General features: G+C 44.8%; 5 protein-coding genes across 5 annotated transcripts; 2 read left to right on the top strand and 3 right to left on the bottom strand.

Moving 5' to 3' along the window:
* Positions 1-324: 324 nt before the first annotated feature.
* On the top strand, positions 325-1,915 carry L199_003931 (uncharacterized protein; the record flags this gene model as incomplete). Its single annotated transcript, XM_064889659.1, has 11 exons — positions 325-404; positions 482-508; positions 576-685; positions 766-842; positions 920-1,066; positions 1,137-1,314; positions 1,397-1,474; positions 1,546-1,561; positions 1,620-1,658; positions 1,737-1,755; positions 1,814-1,915. 11 exons carry the CDS (start codon positions 325-327, stop codon positions 1,913-1,915), a joined length of 873 nt encoding a protein of 290 aa, XP_064745731.1.
* Positions 1,916-2,061: 146 nt separating this feature from the next.
* On the bottom strand, positions 2,062-3,197 carry L199_003930 (uncharacterized protein; the record flags this gene model as incomplete). Its single annotated transcript, XM_064889658.1, has 3 exons — positions 2,062-2,421; positions 2,496-2,667; positions 2,767-3,197. 3 exons carry the CDS (start codon positions 3,195-3,197, stop codon positions 2,062-2,064), a joined length of 963 nt encoding a protein of 320 aa, XP_064745730.1.
* Positions 3,198-3,514: 317 nt separating this feature from the next.
* Positions 3,515-5,962, top strand: L199_003929 (uncharacterized protein; the record flags this gene model as incomplete). Its single annotated transcript, XM_064889657.1, has 11 exons — positions 3,515-3,598; positions 3,664-3,723; positions 3,802-4,068; positions 4,165-4,255; positions 4,316-4,478; positions 4,548-4,653; positions 4,715-4,849; positions 4,928-5,040; positions 5,213-5,426; positions 5,543-5,803; positions 5,915-5,962. The coding sequence occupies 11 exons, from the start codon at positions 3,515-3,517 to the stop codon at positions 5,960-5,962; spliced, it is 1,542 nt and encodes a 513-aa protein (XP_064745729.1).
* A 476-nt stretch (positions 5,963-6,438) lies between these two features.
* Positions 6,439-10,565, bottom strand: L199_003928 (uncharacterized protein; the record flags this gene model as incomplete). Its single annotated transcript, XM_064889656.1, has 3 exons — positions 6,439-7,328; positions 7,401-10,106; positions 10,163-10,565. The coding sequence occupies 3 exons, from the start codon at positions 10,563-10,565 to the stop codon at positions 6,439-6,441; spliced, it is 3,999 nt and encodes a 1,332-aa protein (XP_064745728.1).
* A 1,769-nt stretch (positions 10,566-12,334) lies between these two features.
* On the bottom strand, positions 12,335-16,307 carry L199_003927 (uncharacterized protein; the record flags this gene model as incomplete). Its single annotated transcript, XM_064889655.1, has 10 exons — positions 12,335-12,416; positions 12,491-12,804; positions 12,872-12,945; positions 13,009-13,090; positions 13,163-13,239; positions 13,307-13,382; positions 13,458-13,662; positions 13,759-14,109; positions 14,174-14,244; positions 14,310-16,307. 10 exons carry the CDS (start codon positions 16,305-16,307, stop codon positions 12,335-12,337), a joined length of 3,330 nt encoding a protein of 1,109 aa, XP_064745727.1.
* Positions 16,308-16,847: the final 540 nt, after the last annotated feature.

Raw genomic sequence — 16,847 nt, 5'->3', positions numbered from 1 at the left:
TGGATCGCTTCTGTCAGGTCTGAAGGAGAGTGATGGTCTATGTGCTCAGGTCGAGAGTGAAGATATTCAGGACGAACAAAGTCAAAGAAAGGTTATCTCTCTATCTTGCGATGGATGCAATGAGAGGCACGTCCACTTTCAGCTCTCGGCTCGAATTCACGTATTTCCCAAGTTTACCCCGCGTTTCCTCATTACACAACAACACTCACTCGTATATAACATACACATCGACATCTCTTCCATGCATAGCTTTTCATTCGATTCTCGATTTCATGCATAACACTCATCTACCACTCTACTCATACCGGTCGGACACGAGTCAACATGTATATACAGAGATTCAATGGGAAATATCACAGAGCGAGTGAAGTATCTCAGGGGGTAGTTTTACTGGAATTCAACAGGTATATATCCCATATCACCGCATCTGTCTGATAAAGGATAATCGTACTGATAGATGTAATGATACTGATCGGTATAGACCTCCAGTCAATGCCTTCAATGATGAGTAAGGAATATATTTCTTGCTCCAGACTACCTTGATAATCGATGTTAGTTGACTAAATCGAGGGCAGTATGTGGAAGGAATTGCGAACGATCGTCGATACAATCTCAGATACGCCTGAGATCCGAGTGATCGTACTTTCCTCAGCTTTAGACAAGGTTTTCACAGCTGGGCTGGACTGTAAGTGAACAACAGATTGACTAGTCGTCGAGTTACCCTCTGGACCGCTCTTTGTTGACCTGTGCGAAAACAATATGTAGTAAATTCCCAAACCGAGCTGAACTCACCTGCTTTGGATCCAGCAAGGAAAGCTATCCAACTTCGTGATCATGTTTTGGTAATTCCGATCCCATTTCATAGTCATGATTGTCATGGTATGATCAAGTGCTGACGAGTGTTTACACGATACTATAGGATTTCCAAGATGCCATTACCTCCCTTGAACGATGCCGTCAACCGATAATATGCGCAATGTTCGGTACCTCCGTTGGACTAGCTATAGACTTAGCATCAGCTTGTGATGTGAGGATAGCAAGTAATGATACGACTTTCGGTATATTCGTGAGTCGAGTCTATACATGCACCGATCAAGTTTAGAGCATTCAAGCTGATTGACACTTGGGAGGAATAGGAAGTCAACGTAGGTCTAGCAGCGGATATAGGTACACTCCAACGTCTACCTAAGATTACAGGTAACGAATCGAAGTTGAAGGAACTTGCCTTAACTGGAAGGAAGTTCGGAGCTTCTGAAGCGAAGGAGCTGGGATTTATAAGTGATATAGTTAGGAACGGGAGGAAAGAAGTCATTGGTAAGTCAAGGCGTCGACATCATATTTAATAAAACAATGGAAGTCTCATGGATCTGATTTGGATGATTGTTCTTTCCAATAGCCGCTGCCGTGGAAATGGCCAAAGTGATAGCTGCTAAAAGTCCTGTAGCAGTTTTAGGTACGAAACATCTGATCAACCGTAAGTATCGAATCAGACCTTGATTACAAAGGGTTGAAGCTAATGCTTTTGATCACGCCTCTATCCTATAGACGCAAGGGATCATACGTGAGCATCATCGAGCCTATCAGCAGCGATACTCTATTTACCAATTTACTTATATCAGTATCGAAGAAGGTCTGAGATACACAGCTATATGGAACGCGTGAGTAATCGATCGCAGCTCAGGATGTCTCGACTGAAATGAAGGTGATCGAGGCTGATCATAGTTCTGTTGGCTCAGTTCAATGCTACAATCAATAGTCAGTAGTGTATAATCTCAAACCGAAGTCTTGTGTGTGCTGATTGATGGTCTCATAGGACACAACGGAAGCTATGAAAGCTGTCATGGCAAAACGTATCCCTAAATTCGCACCTTTTGGTAATCCGTCTTCTCCCTTGAAATCTAAAGCCAAGTTATGAAGAGCAGCTATTCGTTCTGCCATCCATTCTGCCATATTAGTGTATCTGTTTTCGTTCGGAATCTAATATGAATCAACTGTTTGTACACTCCTTCGTGAAGTCATATCTGACGTGAAAGTTTGTAATAATGCATGGAAATGTATGATCTACGATCTCTTACCCAAAACGGCCTGTAGGAACTCCAAATCACTTTCTTCCTGAGGCCTAGTATCCTCCGCGTCCACCGGTGTACTGGCATTTTCAATCTGAGGTATACTACTTAGCAGTTCACTCTGTTGTGCTCCTTGAGAGGTTTCTAGTGGTCTGGGTAATTTCCAATTTTCCATATAACTCTTTCCACCTGTGAATTCATTACTGCCACTGCCAGAAGCGAAAGAAGGGATGGTGTTGGACCATTGCCATCTTGGTTGTTTACGATATTTGATTTTGGTTGAATCTGATGATCTGGTGGAGGAAGGTGGGATAAGGGATGATAAAGATTTGTTTTCGAGGTTAAATTGGCGTTCCTACGATATTGAAAGACAGTGATCAGTATGTGGTCCAACAAGGTTATCGAGATCACTGCCGATGAATGACTCACAAAAGCATCAGGTTTGAATTCCGCACCATACTGTCTAGCTTCAATCTCAGCAGCTATAGTAGCTTGTTCATGTCTTGCTCTTAAAGATATGAATTCCCGAGTAGCTATTGCGTAAGCTTCGGAGATTGGGATCTGACGTGTTTGTTGAACGTTGAGGACAAAGGCAATCGTACTATTTATTCACAAAATGTTAGCTTGTCTAACAATACGGATCATACACCTTGAAAAGATGACGTAGATTTGTAGGTCTACATATAGTCTGTCGACTCACTCTTCAACAGTAGGATATTCTCCTCTCTGTTCCAATTTCACCCAGCTCTCACCATCTACTTTCCTACTCTCATCGATCTCCTGACCCTCTACTAGCGAGATAGGTCTCAAAGCTTCAAATGGGAAATCTTTGAAGAACTGTCTTCGGATCTTATCCTCTAGATAAACGATTCTTTCAGGTTTCTGCTTCCTACTCTTATATTTCCTCAATCTATCTCTTCGTTCGAGTTCACCTGGAGGTATATACGACAAATCTTCATTCGATCGATCAGAGGGTGAAGCGGGTCGTTTGCGCTGTACGACTTGTCTGGGGGGCAGCTGGGGAGGTGGATTGGATAGGACGGGGATGTACCATGTTGGCGGATGGGAGATTACGTTGCCTTGAAGGAGACGAGAGACTGCCTGAGGGACTTGAGAGGGGATTCGTCGCATTTTGCTTTTGTAATTATTTTCGTTGATCTGCTTGGGATACCAGAGATTCTTGATGTATATTCGCTGATTTCTTTTTGAGAAGCAGACCACGACGAAGGGGAATGAATGTAAGTGAGTCTCCGAGTGACATTTTGGGATAAATTGTCAGAAATTCATCCATCCCATTGGCGAGACCACGTGGTGATATTCCAGTGACGCTGTTCTGTAACTTACACTTACGCTGTCGCGTCTAGATGGACGATGATGATCTTCCAATCATTCGACTGAATATAGCACGTAGCAGACCACACCTTCCTCACTCCTCATTATCAAGAACCATGTCATTGAACCAGAGGAAACAGGAGAGGGACTTCACCGCCGAGGTTAAAGCCTTGCAGCCAGAGGTAGAACAACTCGCCAAGGTGAGCTCGATCCTCAGCATTCTTTGCAGATTACAATGAACTGACACTTTGGCGACGTTCCTCAGAACGGTAAATTACAGGAAGCTGTCGATCGAATATCATTATTAGAGAAACAGACTCGAAATGTGAGCTAGCCACCTCTCTCCTCTCGATAGCTTAGGAAACGGACAACATAGCTCACATATCAGTTGATGTCGATGTAGGCCGCAGATATGACATCTACCGCTACCTTGCTTACCCTACTCACTCGATTATGTTGGGAACAATCCGATCTCGACCTGTTGAACGCCCAGTTAACGATATTATCGAAGAAACATGGTCAGCTGAAGGAAGCCGTCGTGAGGATGGTTGACGAGGCTATGACTTGGTTGCCTACGCTCAAGTCGCAGAAGGATCAAGGGAAGTTTAACGGTGGGAAAGATAGATGGTTGGAATTGGTAAAGACTCTCAGGGATATTACTGAAGGAAAGGTCAGTACCAGTAACTTGCCAATCCAGCTTAATTTCTACTACCAACGTGCCCTGGGTGCTTTAGACGAAGCTGACAAGCAAACTCATCATACATAGATATACCTCGAGTTACCCAGAGCAAGATTAACAGTCATGTTAGCTTCATACCATGAACAATTATCCGAGACTGCACCCAAAGAATCATCATGTGAGTCGAAACGCCTTGCTGTAACTCAACAAGTAACCTGATATCTTTGTATCTCAATAGCATCAACCACTCCCGCTCCTTCCACTTCAACTGCCACTGACAAAGACAAGGCCAAAGCCGAACCTGTGACGGCCAAAGATCACCTCGACGTAGCAGCAGACTTGATGTCTGATATCCAGGTGGAAACTTACAGTTCTATGGATAAGAGGGAAAAGACCGAGTTGTATGTCACCTGCCCAGTGAACTTCGTTTATCGAAGCGGATCAAAGCTGATCTGATATCGTGTGTTTAGCATTCTCGAACAAATGCGATTAGAGTCATTGAGGGGCAATTGGGTGAGAGTCAGAGTAGGTTCGAGGAAGATCAACAGGGTGTATCTGAAGGAGAAAGATAGTCAAGTGAGTTATCCGCTCTGATCGGAAGACGATCATCCAACTCATATAAAATTTGGCAAATTAGGATATCAAACTTCGATATTACGATTTAATGGTTCAGCTGGCTTTACAAGATGACGAATACCTAGAGGCATGTTCGGCATATCAGGAAGTATGGGATACAGAGGAAGTCAAAGCTGATCCAGCAAAGGAATTGAACGTTAGTTGCATCTCTGGTCTTCCGATATACGAAAAGGTTGTACATCTTCAGCTGACCATTTGTGGATGATTGACGTAGGTTTTGGAAAACATCATGATCTACGTTGTACTCGCTCCGTACAATAACGAACAATCCGATATGTTACACAAATTGTATGCCGATCCGGCTTTACAAAAAGCCCCTCAACACTTGTGAGTAACGGTACTGCTTTTCACCTTTCGCTTCCTCCTCTCAACAAGGGATTTTAGAGTGCAGTCAAATGTGTAATGATCACTCTGCATCCTGTTTACTCCGTCCGGTTTCTACACCCAGTATCACTTGATATGCGGTCTAGGGCTGATCTTCCGTTGGTTTGACTCGCAGCGATCTAGTCAAGTGCTTCGTCACGAGAGAACTCATGCGATGGTCAGGTATCGAACAACTCTACGGCCCAACATTACGTCAATCTCCCATATTCGCCTCAGGAAGTACATTGGGTAAGAAGACTGGTATCAAAGCGGAAGGTAAAAAGTCGGAGGAGATTGATAATCCCGGGCAAGTAAGGTGGGAAGAGTTGCACAAGAGGGTCACAGAGCATGTGAGTGTGGGATCGTCCATCGTACAAAACACAAGTGCTATATGAGATGCTTCAAGTTATATTGTGATCTGAAAAATTACATATGCTAACCATCCTATATATTTTGGCATTAATAGAACATAAGAGTCATCTCAACCTATTACTCACGTATAACCCTCCAACGACTTCAAGAACTCCTTGACCTCCCTTCCACCCAGACAGAAAAGACATTATGTAAATTAGTGACGGACAAGACGATCTACGCAAGAATCGATAGACCAAACGGTATAGTCAATTTCAAAAATAAGAAATCGACAAACGAGATTTTGAACGGTTGGTCAAATGATATTTCAAAGATGTTGGGTTTGGTAGAAAAGACTAGTCATTTGATTTCAAAGGTGAGTCCAAATCTCCAAATGTATTGTTGTCGATATTCCCCTACTCCTATATCCAATTCGATGACAAGTATCCAGTGGTTGACTCTTCCTCTCTTTTTCAATTTCACATAGGAATATGCAATGCATGAAGCTAGTAGAGGCAAGAAGGTGACTGCGTAGAGACTAAAGAAAATACAATAGATGATGGATGTTGGTGTTGGATATGCATAATAATGTAAAAGACGAAATATGTGAAATGAGATATTGAAAAAAAGTGTTACGATGCAAACATCATCAGAACCGAGATCGTACCTGAATTCTTGAATTCGTCGACATTATACTGTATAACATTCATATTTCCGATTATACTTGATGTCTTTCGTTTTCCTCTTTCCAAAATTCATATATTTATTGAACACGCTACAAATAGACATAGACATTAATTGATTTCGAGATCAACACACCTGTCCGTACAGTCGAAAGATACAACATGAACACCAGGTCGCAAGGATAAGCAAAAGATAACTTAAGATGAACGATACAGATTAGATCAATGATATGAGACGGAGAAAGATCATCCATCGAATGAAATAAAATCAGAGATCATCACCCTACACCCAAATGTGCTAAAAACGCACTGGACTACATAAGATCCATCACTTCCTACCTAATCTCTTCAAACCCCATTTCTTCTTACCTCCCTCGGAGCCACTGCCGGTACTCGAACCCAAACCCAACTCGTCCGGTCTAACTACATGTCCACCTCTCCAATCATTCTCTATAACAGTATATTCACGGGTATTATCATTCTCATCATCTGAATCATCGTCATTAAGCGGGACTTTCGGTTGATAGCGATTAGAGAAAATCGATACGTATGGTGATATTCCCATGGGGTTGGAATTTGTACTGCTACTATTACCTGAAATGGGTTTGGAAGTAGTATTTAGGTAAGACGAAGTTGAAGACCCAACTGGAGCTGTGTTATATTTACTGACGCCGCCAATTCCAACAGTAGATGAAGAAGGAGGGTTGATACCTTGATACCGTGTAGATAAGATATCCGCAATTGGCGCTGGAGTAGTTGTCGAAGCGGATGTAGATCTATGTCGATGTGAAGAAGGTAAAATATGACCCATCGAACTTGCTCCTCCTCCAGAGGACTTTCTAGGTCTCTGTCCCGTTACTGGATTAGTAAGTACCGGAAGAGGATTCGATATGTGTGGGTATTTGATCCTCTCTTCTTCGTCCTGATTTGGAATTTCGTTCGCCGTAGTATAACTCATGATGGAACCAGGACGAGAGGGACGGCTAGCGTTCAACCAACCTTCCTGAGCTGATACTGCTCTTTGTCTAGCTCTGGTCTGAGCATGTCGAGTAGAAGAGGAAGAAGATAATAGCGGTTGAACGGAAGCTAACGTCGCCATGTGTTTACGATATGCGTCCGCTCGTTTGTCGTATATGCTGTTGATGGATGGTAAAGACGAACGTGGAGCGTCAACACTGACTAGTGGAACAAGAGGATTGGGATTGGATATCGCTCGGGCTACAAACCGATTTCTTGAAAGTCAGCTTACTTCCCTCGATCAAAGCGTCACTTATAGATAAAGCGACTTACGCTGAAGACCCGTGAAGTTTCCAGAAGGACCCCTCCTCCTCTCCCTCTCAGAGCTCTTACTAGATCCCCAACTTCTGTTCGAGCTCTCCGCACTGAAGAAGCTCTCACCATCCTCACTCCGTCCAGTAGGTGTAAGTCCAGTATTCGACCTTCTTTCTATCTCAGCAAATTGCCGTTCGATCGCATAATTCTCGCCGTACGCAGCCAGCTGTTCAGCCAAACTTCTACTAGAATCCAAGGATGGTGGGAGTTGAGCTAATTGCAGAATGTCATTTTCGTTCTGTTTGATGACTTCTTTAGCTTCTGCATGAGAGGATATCGTCCGTTGAGTCAAAGTCCTTCGATGTGTAGGTGGAACATGGGCAACTTCATTTTCTGGTACAGGTGGAAAACCAGAAACCAAAGCCAGTGACAGTGCAGAAGGCGTAGTGAGGGAAGTCGGAGGTGTAGACGTAGATTGCGCATATGAATACCCCATTCCTGATGCCGCTGATGAAATCGACGAAACTGATTTACCACGCGGTCGACCGTCAGTAGTCGTCGGTTGTCCATAAGACGGGAGCCTTCGATTAGCGGATTCTTCGGAATCATCGTTGATCGACGACATTCGGAATTGCGCAGAAGAAGGTGCAGGTGGAGTGGATAGACGGGACGAATCGGTTGTCATTGAACCAACGCTCTCACCACGTAGTCTTCCTTGTTGTTCATCCTCAGTCGGAGTCGCATCATCCGGAATCACACCAGATTGAGGTGTAGGCGTACTATCGTTGTCTTCTTGGTCATTGGATTTGGCATCTGCCGGTTCGAACGCTGGTGAAAGGGCATCATGGTATTCTTCATCCTCGGCATCCATCTCGCTATCAACTTCCGCTTGTCTCCTTTGACTCTCTCTCCTAATCAATTCAGACGCAGCTACTTTTCTCAAATCCACATCTCCTTCCCAGCCCAATCCAATCACTTTGGGCGGATTCAATCCTTTATTGATAGTTGAGAAGGTAGGAGGTGGTAGTCCACCAGAATGAGTAGCTGAACGTCGTCTCGATCCCGTCGGAAAAGTTGGACTGGTGATCTCACTTTCAGGAGAAAGAGGTGAAGATGATATAGGTGATTTGAGGATTTCCGTTTTCACTCGACGTATACCAGCTCTAGGCAGAGACGAGTCTGAATCTTCGTCGTGAGCCCATTCGTTTGCAAGCGGGGACGGAGCGATGACCTCGCTTCCCGTTCTGGGTCTATTGAATTGCATTGTACCGGGAGAAGAGGCAGTAGAGCTCGGGATATCATTCCCACGAGAAGGTAATCTAGGAGGACCTGTAGGACTGTCAGGGAAGAATTTGGTTTTGGTGACGGGTGCAGAGAAAGGTATCTGTCTAGCTTGAGGTGTAGCATCTTGATCATCACTTATACTGATAGCTCCTATTATATCAGGATCGATCCCAGTATCCTGTACGGCATCTGTATTTCCAGCGTCCGAGACCGAGACTTGACCATGCCGATCCAATTCGAGACTTGCCCTCTTCAACCTCGCTATCCCCTCTTCTAACTCCTCACCAGCTATAGGTTTAGCATTATCAGATTTCATAGGTGGACTAGGACTTCTTGAGGGTGGTGAATGGCCTCGTCTGAATAAACCCTTGAAACCATGTTTATGTGAATGACCATGACTCTGTTTTTTGTCATCTGAATCATGCGATTTCTTCCTGCCTCTGAAGAATCCTCCACTTGATGAATGATGAGATGAGCTATCGTGTTCGTGAGCTACCTGATCTTCTGAAGATGGGTCAGGAGGAAATTGGACTGTATGATCCTTTTGATCTTTGTCATGAGTATGATGGCGCATAACAGCTCGAAAAGCTTGACCTGGATGAACAGCTTTTTCCAATATCGAAGGTAGAGTTGGTCGATGCGAGGATGTCGAGTTCAATCGACCTCGTTGTGGTGGAGTGACGCCTGCTGAATTAGGTGGTGATCCTAAAACTATCGATGTACCATTACTATTTGACGATTGACCACTTAGCACCCTCGTCAAGGATCTGGGGCTACTCTGACCTGGGTTCTCGATATCTATTTGTCCCAGTGGTGTATTGTCTCCTTTCTGAGGTGAAGGCGATCCTGGAATATCGATGTCGACAGGTGATTGGAGTTGATCTGAATTTATTGACGACATATCACTGACCGTCGATATTCTAGGTATCGTATTCCCCATCATTGAACCCGAAGCTTCTGATCTCGGTGAATCGTTCGCATTGGCACTCCTATAGTCCGACATCGACGATATCCCACCAGCAGAATACCTCGATCCCCTCCTCAACAAGCCTTCCAAGCTTTTCTTGACCTTTACTGCACTTTCAGATTTCGTGCTTGTCAAGCTGAAAGCCCTTTCTTTCCCTTTTCTAGACCCGATGCCCCATGCGTGTCTGGTATTGACACTGGAATCGTCGTCGTCTGGTAAGTGGGATGTGGAGCCGGATGGAGAAGAGGGTTCAGCCTTATCTGAATTTGCAGGATCGTTCAGAGCATCTTGATGACGGAGGTGATGATAGACATGTAAGACCCGAACTACGTCCTCATGTCCGTTGATAGCAGCAAGGTCTTCCGGGGTATTACCGTTCTTATCGGGTTTGGTGGGATCTGCACCGGACGCGAGGAGCATCTGAACGATGGGAGCGTGTCCATTGGCAGCTGCGAAATGTAGTGGTGTCGATCCTTTGAAAAGCACACAATCAGACCTCGCTTGGGAGAAGTACGACGAGTGTACTCACCTGCTGTACCGACACTAGGAGCCGTCCCTTTCTTCCCATCACTATACCTCCTAGGTAATCTAGGGGCATTCACATCCGCGCCATTCTCAATCAACATTCGGACTACGCTGACCGATCCCCCGGAGCACGCAGCATGGAGGGGCAGTACACCATGTAAGACCGAATTGACAGGTTGACCATGTGTGAGAGCATAGTGCACTAGTCCGACGTTGCCACTTGCGGCTGCAGAATGAAGTTCCAAATTTGGGACTGGTGGTGGGAAGTACAATGGTGATTTGGAGGAGATGACGGAATCGAACGATATGTATCGTCGTAGTCGATCATTACGAGATACGAAATGCGATTTGGGTGAGGCAGGCGGTGGTGTCAGTGGTGGATTGTGAATTGATGGGATGAGGATCATAACGGTTTGTCAGTGAGGGTTTAAGGGTGAGAGGGTAGACAGCAGGATGAAGGGGAGAGGATAGTAAGGTGAGAGGTATTTGTGAGATTATGTAGATGGAAAGAGGGAAGAGAGGCTATGAGGGTGAGAGCGAGAGTGAGATGATGATGGGGATGGGGATGCAAGCGAGGAAGATGGGAAGTGGGGAAAGAGGTGAGATGTGCGTATGATGATGATCTAATGACGATGAGAGGGTATTGAAATGCCGGTGAAACGTGTTCAGATCGTGTCAAAGGATGTCATGTTCATGTCCACTTTCAATTGATCGCGACACACACAAACAACTCGGACGAAAGTGGGGCAAGGAGACCGAGTGATACCTTACCTGATGATCATAACAGACGATAAGACTCACAATCAAGTACCACATCGTATCTTGCCTCTAGATCTTCCCTCTTATTTGGTGATTTCATGTTTGTCAAGGTCTTTTAACCCAGCAAATCATCTAGACCATGTATGACTTGATGTTGGCTATGTTGTTCCTGCGCTTTGGCACTTTGATTATGTTGTATCTCCTTTCCTCTTTCCTTTCCATCAAAGCTAACTCTAAAACACTTTACGATCTTTAAGGCAGGTTCTCTGGCGTGATGATGTTATCATCGATTCGACCTGTGAGTGTCCGAACTCTGGTATATAATGGATGATGTCTTTTCGATAGATAGATAGATAATGCGTATCAATCAATGCGGATGTCTTGCACTTCGAAGAATTTACTTGAATCCTTGGATCGCCTAAGTATTGGTGCGATGCCCTATAGTTGCAGAATGCTGGTTGATGTTGCTGATTGTTATGTATACACAAATAGAGATTTGATCGATACAGTACAGATTGTGAGAAATACAGAGATAGATAACCCCATCAGCAAATAAGTTACAATTCCACGGGTGGTTTGGTCGGGTATGGTATGGTATGGGATGTTTTCCGATCGATATGACTACAGTGTACGAGCATCATGCCATCACGATTCAATACTACTAGTACGAGTACATTACCAGTTCGCGAGGTGAAGGAACGTGAGAAGTTTAAAACCCTGAGCCGGAGAGCTACAGTTACATACGGTGTGATGACGTTGTCCCTCTCCCTACTAGGACATGTCTTTTAAGGGTAACTTTATAATTTCCTATCGTTTCGGACATCTCTCCTCCATCGATCTGGAGCAGCTTACGAGTAGTACCAAAGTGATGGACTTGCTGTTGCAGCGTAGCGCAGCATAAATGATATATGATGTATGATGCATGATGCAATTCTCGTTGTCTGATGACCTGAAAACGATCTTGTCATCATATGGCAGATTCTGTATGTGCTGTATGTGCTGTATGTGCTGTATGTGTGAATGAACTGTATGGACACTTTGGAAGGGACAATACTCATAGTAAGTATGGCTTACATGGTCGATCGATGCTATGCGAGAGAGTTTTATTGATCTAAGATGAAGGCAGGACCTGGATTTAAATTTCAGATTGTCCATCCGCAAACACATTGTTCCGATTTTATCTAAAGCAAACTTCTATATCTATCTATATACAGATTTGGTTGATTTGATTTGGATAACTTCTTTACTTTTTCTATATTCTCTATTTCTACGCCTGTCTACTCCACAAAAATAAGCAGTGTCTTTTTTGTCCTTGTTCTTGTTTGTGTGTGTTTTCCATAATATCTCGCAGTGTTCTGACAATACTAAAAATGCCCCTAGTGTAGATCACAGAACGAGGGGCATACCGCAGACTCCTCTAGAAAGAGAATATACCTGCACCTCTCCTTCTACCTCCTCCGAAAGGATGAGTTACAGCAGCAGAAACGAACAGACCGACACTGTCACCCCGCGCCAAAATTGAAATCAGCTAGATGGAATCAATGGTAGATGGGATGACCAGCATGCAACTCACGTTAATCCAATAGCAACACTAACCAACTGTTGAGCCACACTGAATCCAGAGCTATAGGCAGTCGACGATCCATCCGAAGATTCAGCTGCGAAGTTGAAGATACCTCCATTGGATAAACCAGAGGGAAGTTGGAATAATATTCCAGTGACTGTCACTGGGAAACTCGACCCGTTTGATATTCTACCGTAAAGATTTCCTAGAGTCCCAACGACGAAGGATCCGATGGCAGAGGTCATATCGGATCGACCCGGGAAAGCCAACGATGAGAAATGATTACTTGACCATCCTGCTACGGCGACTAAGACCATGATTGGCTAAGGCAATTAATCAGCGATGAGGCTCAGCTAAATAAAAAGGGAGGCGGATGGCATAGGGACGTACCAGTTCTTTGGCCCAGAGTGGTTGTTGATTTCTCAACGAAAGGAAAAACGAGTACGCGGGACAACATAAGATATCTATTGCACCTAAGCGATCAGTCTACTGCCTCGGGGTTTGAGTAGTACTCCAACAGTACTTACACCATAAGGCAGAGGGAGTGACTTGATACCAAGGCGCACCACCATGCGTGTTAGAGCAGGTATAATCACTTGCATTGAGTACCTATTCCACGACAATCGAACATGAATATACTCGATCAAAATCAATATCACTCATGAACCATGAACCACTTACATCATTACCGGTAATCTTCTCATAAAGGACCGCTCCGATCGAAATACCGAAACCCAAAAATAGGGAGTAAATAACACCTGTTTCGCAGAAATTAATCAGTACATGAGATAATTCTGGGATATGTACGAGTAAGGGCGAACTCACTATAACCGATTCTGACCGCACCGGCAGTGATATTCCTCGAAGCCAGTTCCAAAGCACCACAGAGTACGATATAACCCTAATTATCATATCAAAACTCATCAGTTCAACTTGTTCACGATCGATTGACCAAATAGCCAAGAAAGTCACTTACAGGTAAAATCAACACTACACCACCGGAGACCAACGCGGTATAGCAAAACACCCCAGTGGATCCGAGAGCAGCAGAGACGAAAGAGATGACAGTCGCGATGGCAATTTCGAATACGTTTGAGAACATGTCGTTTCGGGCAGCCAACATCTGAACACCGACGAGTAAAGCTCCCAGGGGCATAGCCATGATAGCATCGACGAAAGAGCTATAATGAGCATATAAACCCCACGTCAGCACAAACCACAAGCTTAGATCGGAATTTCATCTAAATGGGATGTATTCTGAGGAAGAATTCACTTACCCATAGAAACCAATAACAGTGATAAAAGCCGAACACATTGCACCGATGATCAAAGTTTGCCACCAATTATAGTAAACCGGTGTAGTCATGAGTACGTCTAAATCCTTTGACGCTTGTTCAACAGACATCTTATCATGTACGACATTCCAATAAAGGTGATGAGTTGCAAGTAATTTACCGAGATCTAAACCGGTAGCTTGCTTCAAGAATTTGGTCTCGGACGTATGGGTAGCATCGTCACCGAAGGAAATCAACATTGTTCCAGGCATGTAGACTACCTGAGCGTTGATCTCGAGAACTTTGGCAGTAGCTTGGATTTGGGTTTCGAGTCGGTGAGAAGGGGATCCGAACCTATCACGAACAAATATCAGCGGATTCAAATCGATCTCGACGTGACTAAGTTATCTCTACTCACATCATCAATGCTCTAGCAAGTTTCATCAAGAACTGTTGTCTCGCCAAAATAGCAGCGACATGTTGAATGATCTATTTACTCACATCACATCAGCACATGATCACTTCAATATATATGTATTCATCTGATCACTCACGAAAATCTCCTGCTTCTTTCTCGCTTCTCTAGCCTTCTTTCTTCTCTTCTTCTCCGCCTCCCATTCTTTCCTTCTTCTCTCATCTTCCGTGAGGGGTCTAGAGAAGTAATCGGGACCGCCCTTTTCAGGTGGAGTGCCGAGAGGAGTCTTAGCAGCATTCAATAACCATTTCTCGGCCGATTTAATCTGTTTACCACCTTCCTTAAATGCATTAACAGGTAAAGCAGCTAACGAATCCAACTTCAAAGGTGCCTTAGGTTTCTTCTTTCCACTTTGGGGTTGTCCGGGTTGTTGATATTTCGAACTCAAAGTCAACGAGGAATCATCATTTTCTGATCTTCTCATGGAAACTAAATCATCACTTGATATAGCTTTTTTCTTAAATGACAGATCATCTTGCGAAGGGGATTCACCATCTCTCGATACCGCCGTTGAAGAATGGACGGAGGTAGGTCTAGATCCAGCTCTGGAAGAAGGCCGCGAAGGCGGTCTCCAATTTGTAACTTTTTCTTCTGGGTTCAAGTTCGGTGCGGAATAACGATTGAGCTGATATCCCGGTCGTTTGGCTGCGGGCGCAAGGGCAGAAGCAGCTGGCGTTGCTGCTCCAGAGAGGTTCGCAGTATTTTGGATGAGTGCACCGAACACTCCTGCGCCGGACTTGGCTGCGTCTGGTCGATGATATTGGATTTGCTCTTTGGCACGTTGGAAAAATCCCGTCAAGCCGGGTGAAGGAGGTGGTCGTTCGCCGTTGGAATATCGAGAAGGTTGAGGAGCGAGTGGTTCACCTGCCGTCTCATCCGTGACAGACGCTCGGTGAGGCGCGTCGTGAATGACTACATCTCCAGCAGGAGTACCATTGGAATTGGAGCTTGAAGTTGATTTCTTTCCTCCGAAACCCATCAGACCTTTCATGCCTTTATGAGAACCTTCTCCAGAACGTCTTTTTCTAGCTGCCTCATCTTCAGACGAATCTTCGTCATCGGAGTTGGGTCTTGAAGATGCCGCGGAAGTGGTACCAGAGTGCATACCATCTTGTTGACCGTACAAAGCAAGAAGGGAAGATAAAATCGATGCGCCTCCCGGCATACCTGGACCACCACCTCCTCCTCCACCATGGGTTAAAGCAGCAAGAGATGGTCGACGAGGTTCGGGATATCTAGCTGCGAAAGCATCTTGAGAAGCTCTTTCATTTTCTTGGGGTTTCTCTGGATCCTGTGTAGCAGTGGTGATACCGTGCGATCGACCACTTCCAAAAGCCCTATTGACATTACCGGATGTTTTGACCCTTCTTCTAAGCACACCCCATTTACCCGTATGAGCTCGGACAAGATCTTTAGCAGCATCCCGTTGGTTCTCATCTTGGTCTGGCATCTGGGGGATGTTCGGTAAACCGTCTCTCTCTCCAGGATCGATATAGGTAGGTACATGTTCTCTCATACCATTGTCTATAAACTCCTCAGGGTTGGAACCTTGACTTGTAACTCGATCTAAAGGAGGATCGACATCCAATCGATAATCGTAATCTTCATCTTCAGTTCCCTGTCTGGTTTCGCTCCCATCCAGACTACTTTGCCTACTAAGTGAACTTGGTGGTCTATGTCTTCTGATCGAGCCGGTACGATGTGCTTCCAAGGCGTCTCGGAATTGTTCGATATTTCCTTCATCCAACTGATGGGGCGACGACGGGACAGGTTGCAAGGGATGAAGCTGAACAATGTGTGAGTCCGAGGTCCATTGTACACGACGTTTTGGTGTCTTTGTACCCATTTCAGGAGGGGCAAGACCGCCCGTTGTGGCCTGAGAAGGACCTGCAGGAGGAGAGACGGTGGCCGATTGAGGGGAAGAATCTAGCTGACCGGGGGAACTGGTGTGAGAATAGGGAGAAGCGAGGCCATTGGGGTTGCTCGTGGGCGAATGGGAGGTATCATCGGTCTCGATCTGAAGCACTGGTGCTTGGGGTGTCGTGGGAGCTTGGAAAGGATTGTCGGGTATCGACATAGTGGAGAAATATTGGATTTTGCAACGACAAAGAGTGTATGTATATTGTGTGACAGGATAAGAGAGTGACGATGGGGTTTGGTTTTCGTTGAGACTGGAACTATATGTGTGGAAGACTTCGCGATGAGATTATATGTAACAGGTCGTGGAAAGATCGTCGATGGTGGTTCGTAGGTAAGGTCGTTTTTGAGATAAGAAGAGTGAAATGTAGATAAGTTATCGATACAATTTTCAGTCTGAAACAAGTGGGTGCTACAAATTTTCAGATGGGACTGATGGGAATGGATGTTTTGATGGTGTCTAATTGATGGATCAAAGAGTGAAAGCTTTGATCAGCAACAAGAACAACGAACAACGAAATGATCCTTGGGTCCGAGGTTTAGACAAAGTCTCGACTTTTCTACTGGATTTCTCCACAGACTGACAATGGGGGATGAAAAGTCTAATCGCAGCCACCGTATGAAACTCACAGACCGCGTATGATGTGATGATGTGATGGTGACGATCTTGAGCAGTACGAACGACGTGGTTGTCCAGTCT

Source organism: Kwoniella botswanensis, chromosome 1 (genome assembly GCF_036426115.1).
Source record: "Kwoniella botswanensis chromosome 1, complete sequence".
Lineage (NCBI taxonomy): Eukaryota > Fungi > Basidiomycota > Tremellomycetes > Tremellales > Cryptococcaceae > Kwoniella > Kwoniella botswanensis.
Note: the sequence above shows the minus strand (reverse complement) of the source record. Positions and strands in the feature narration are given on the sequence as shown.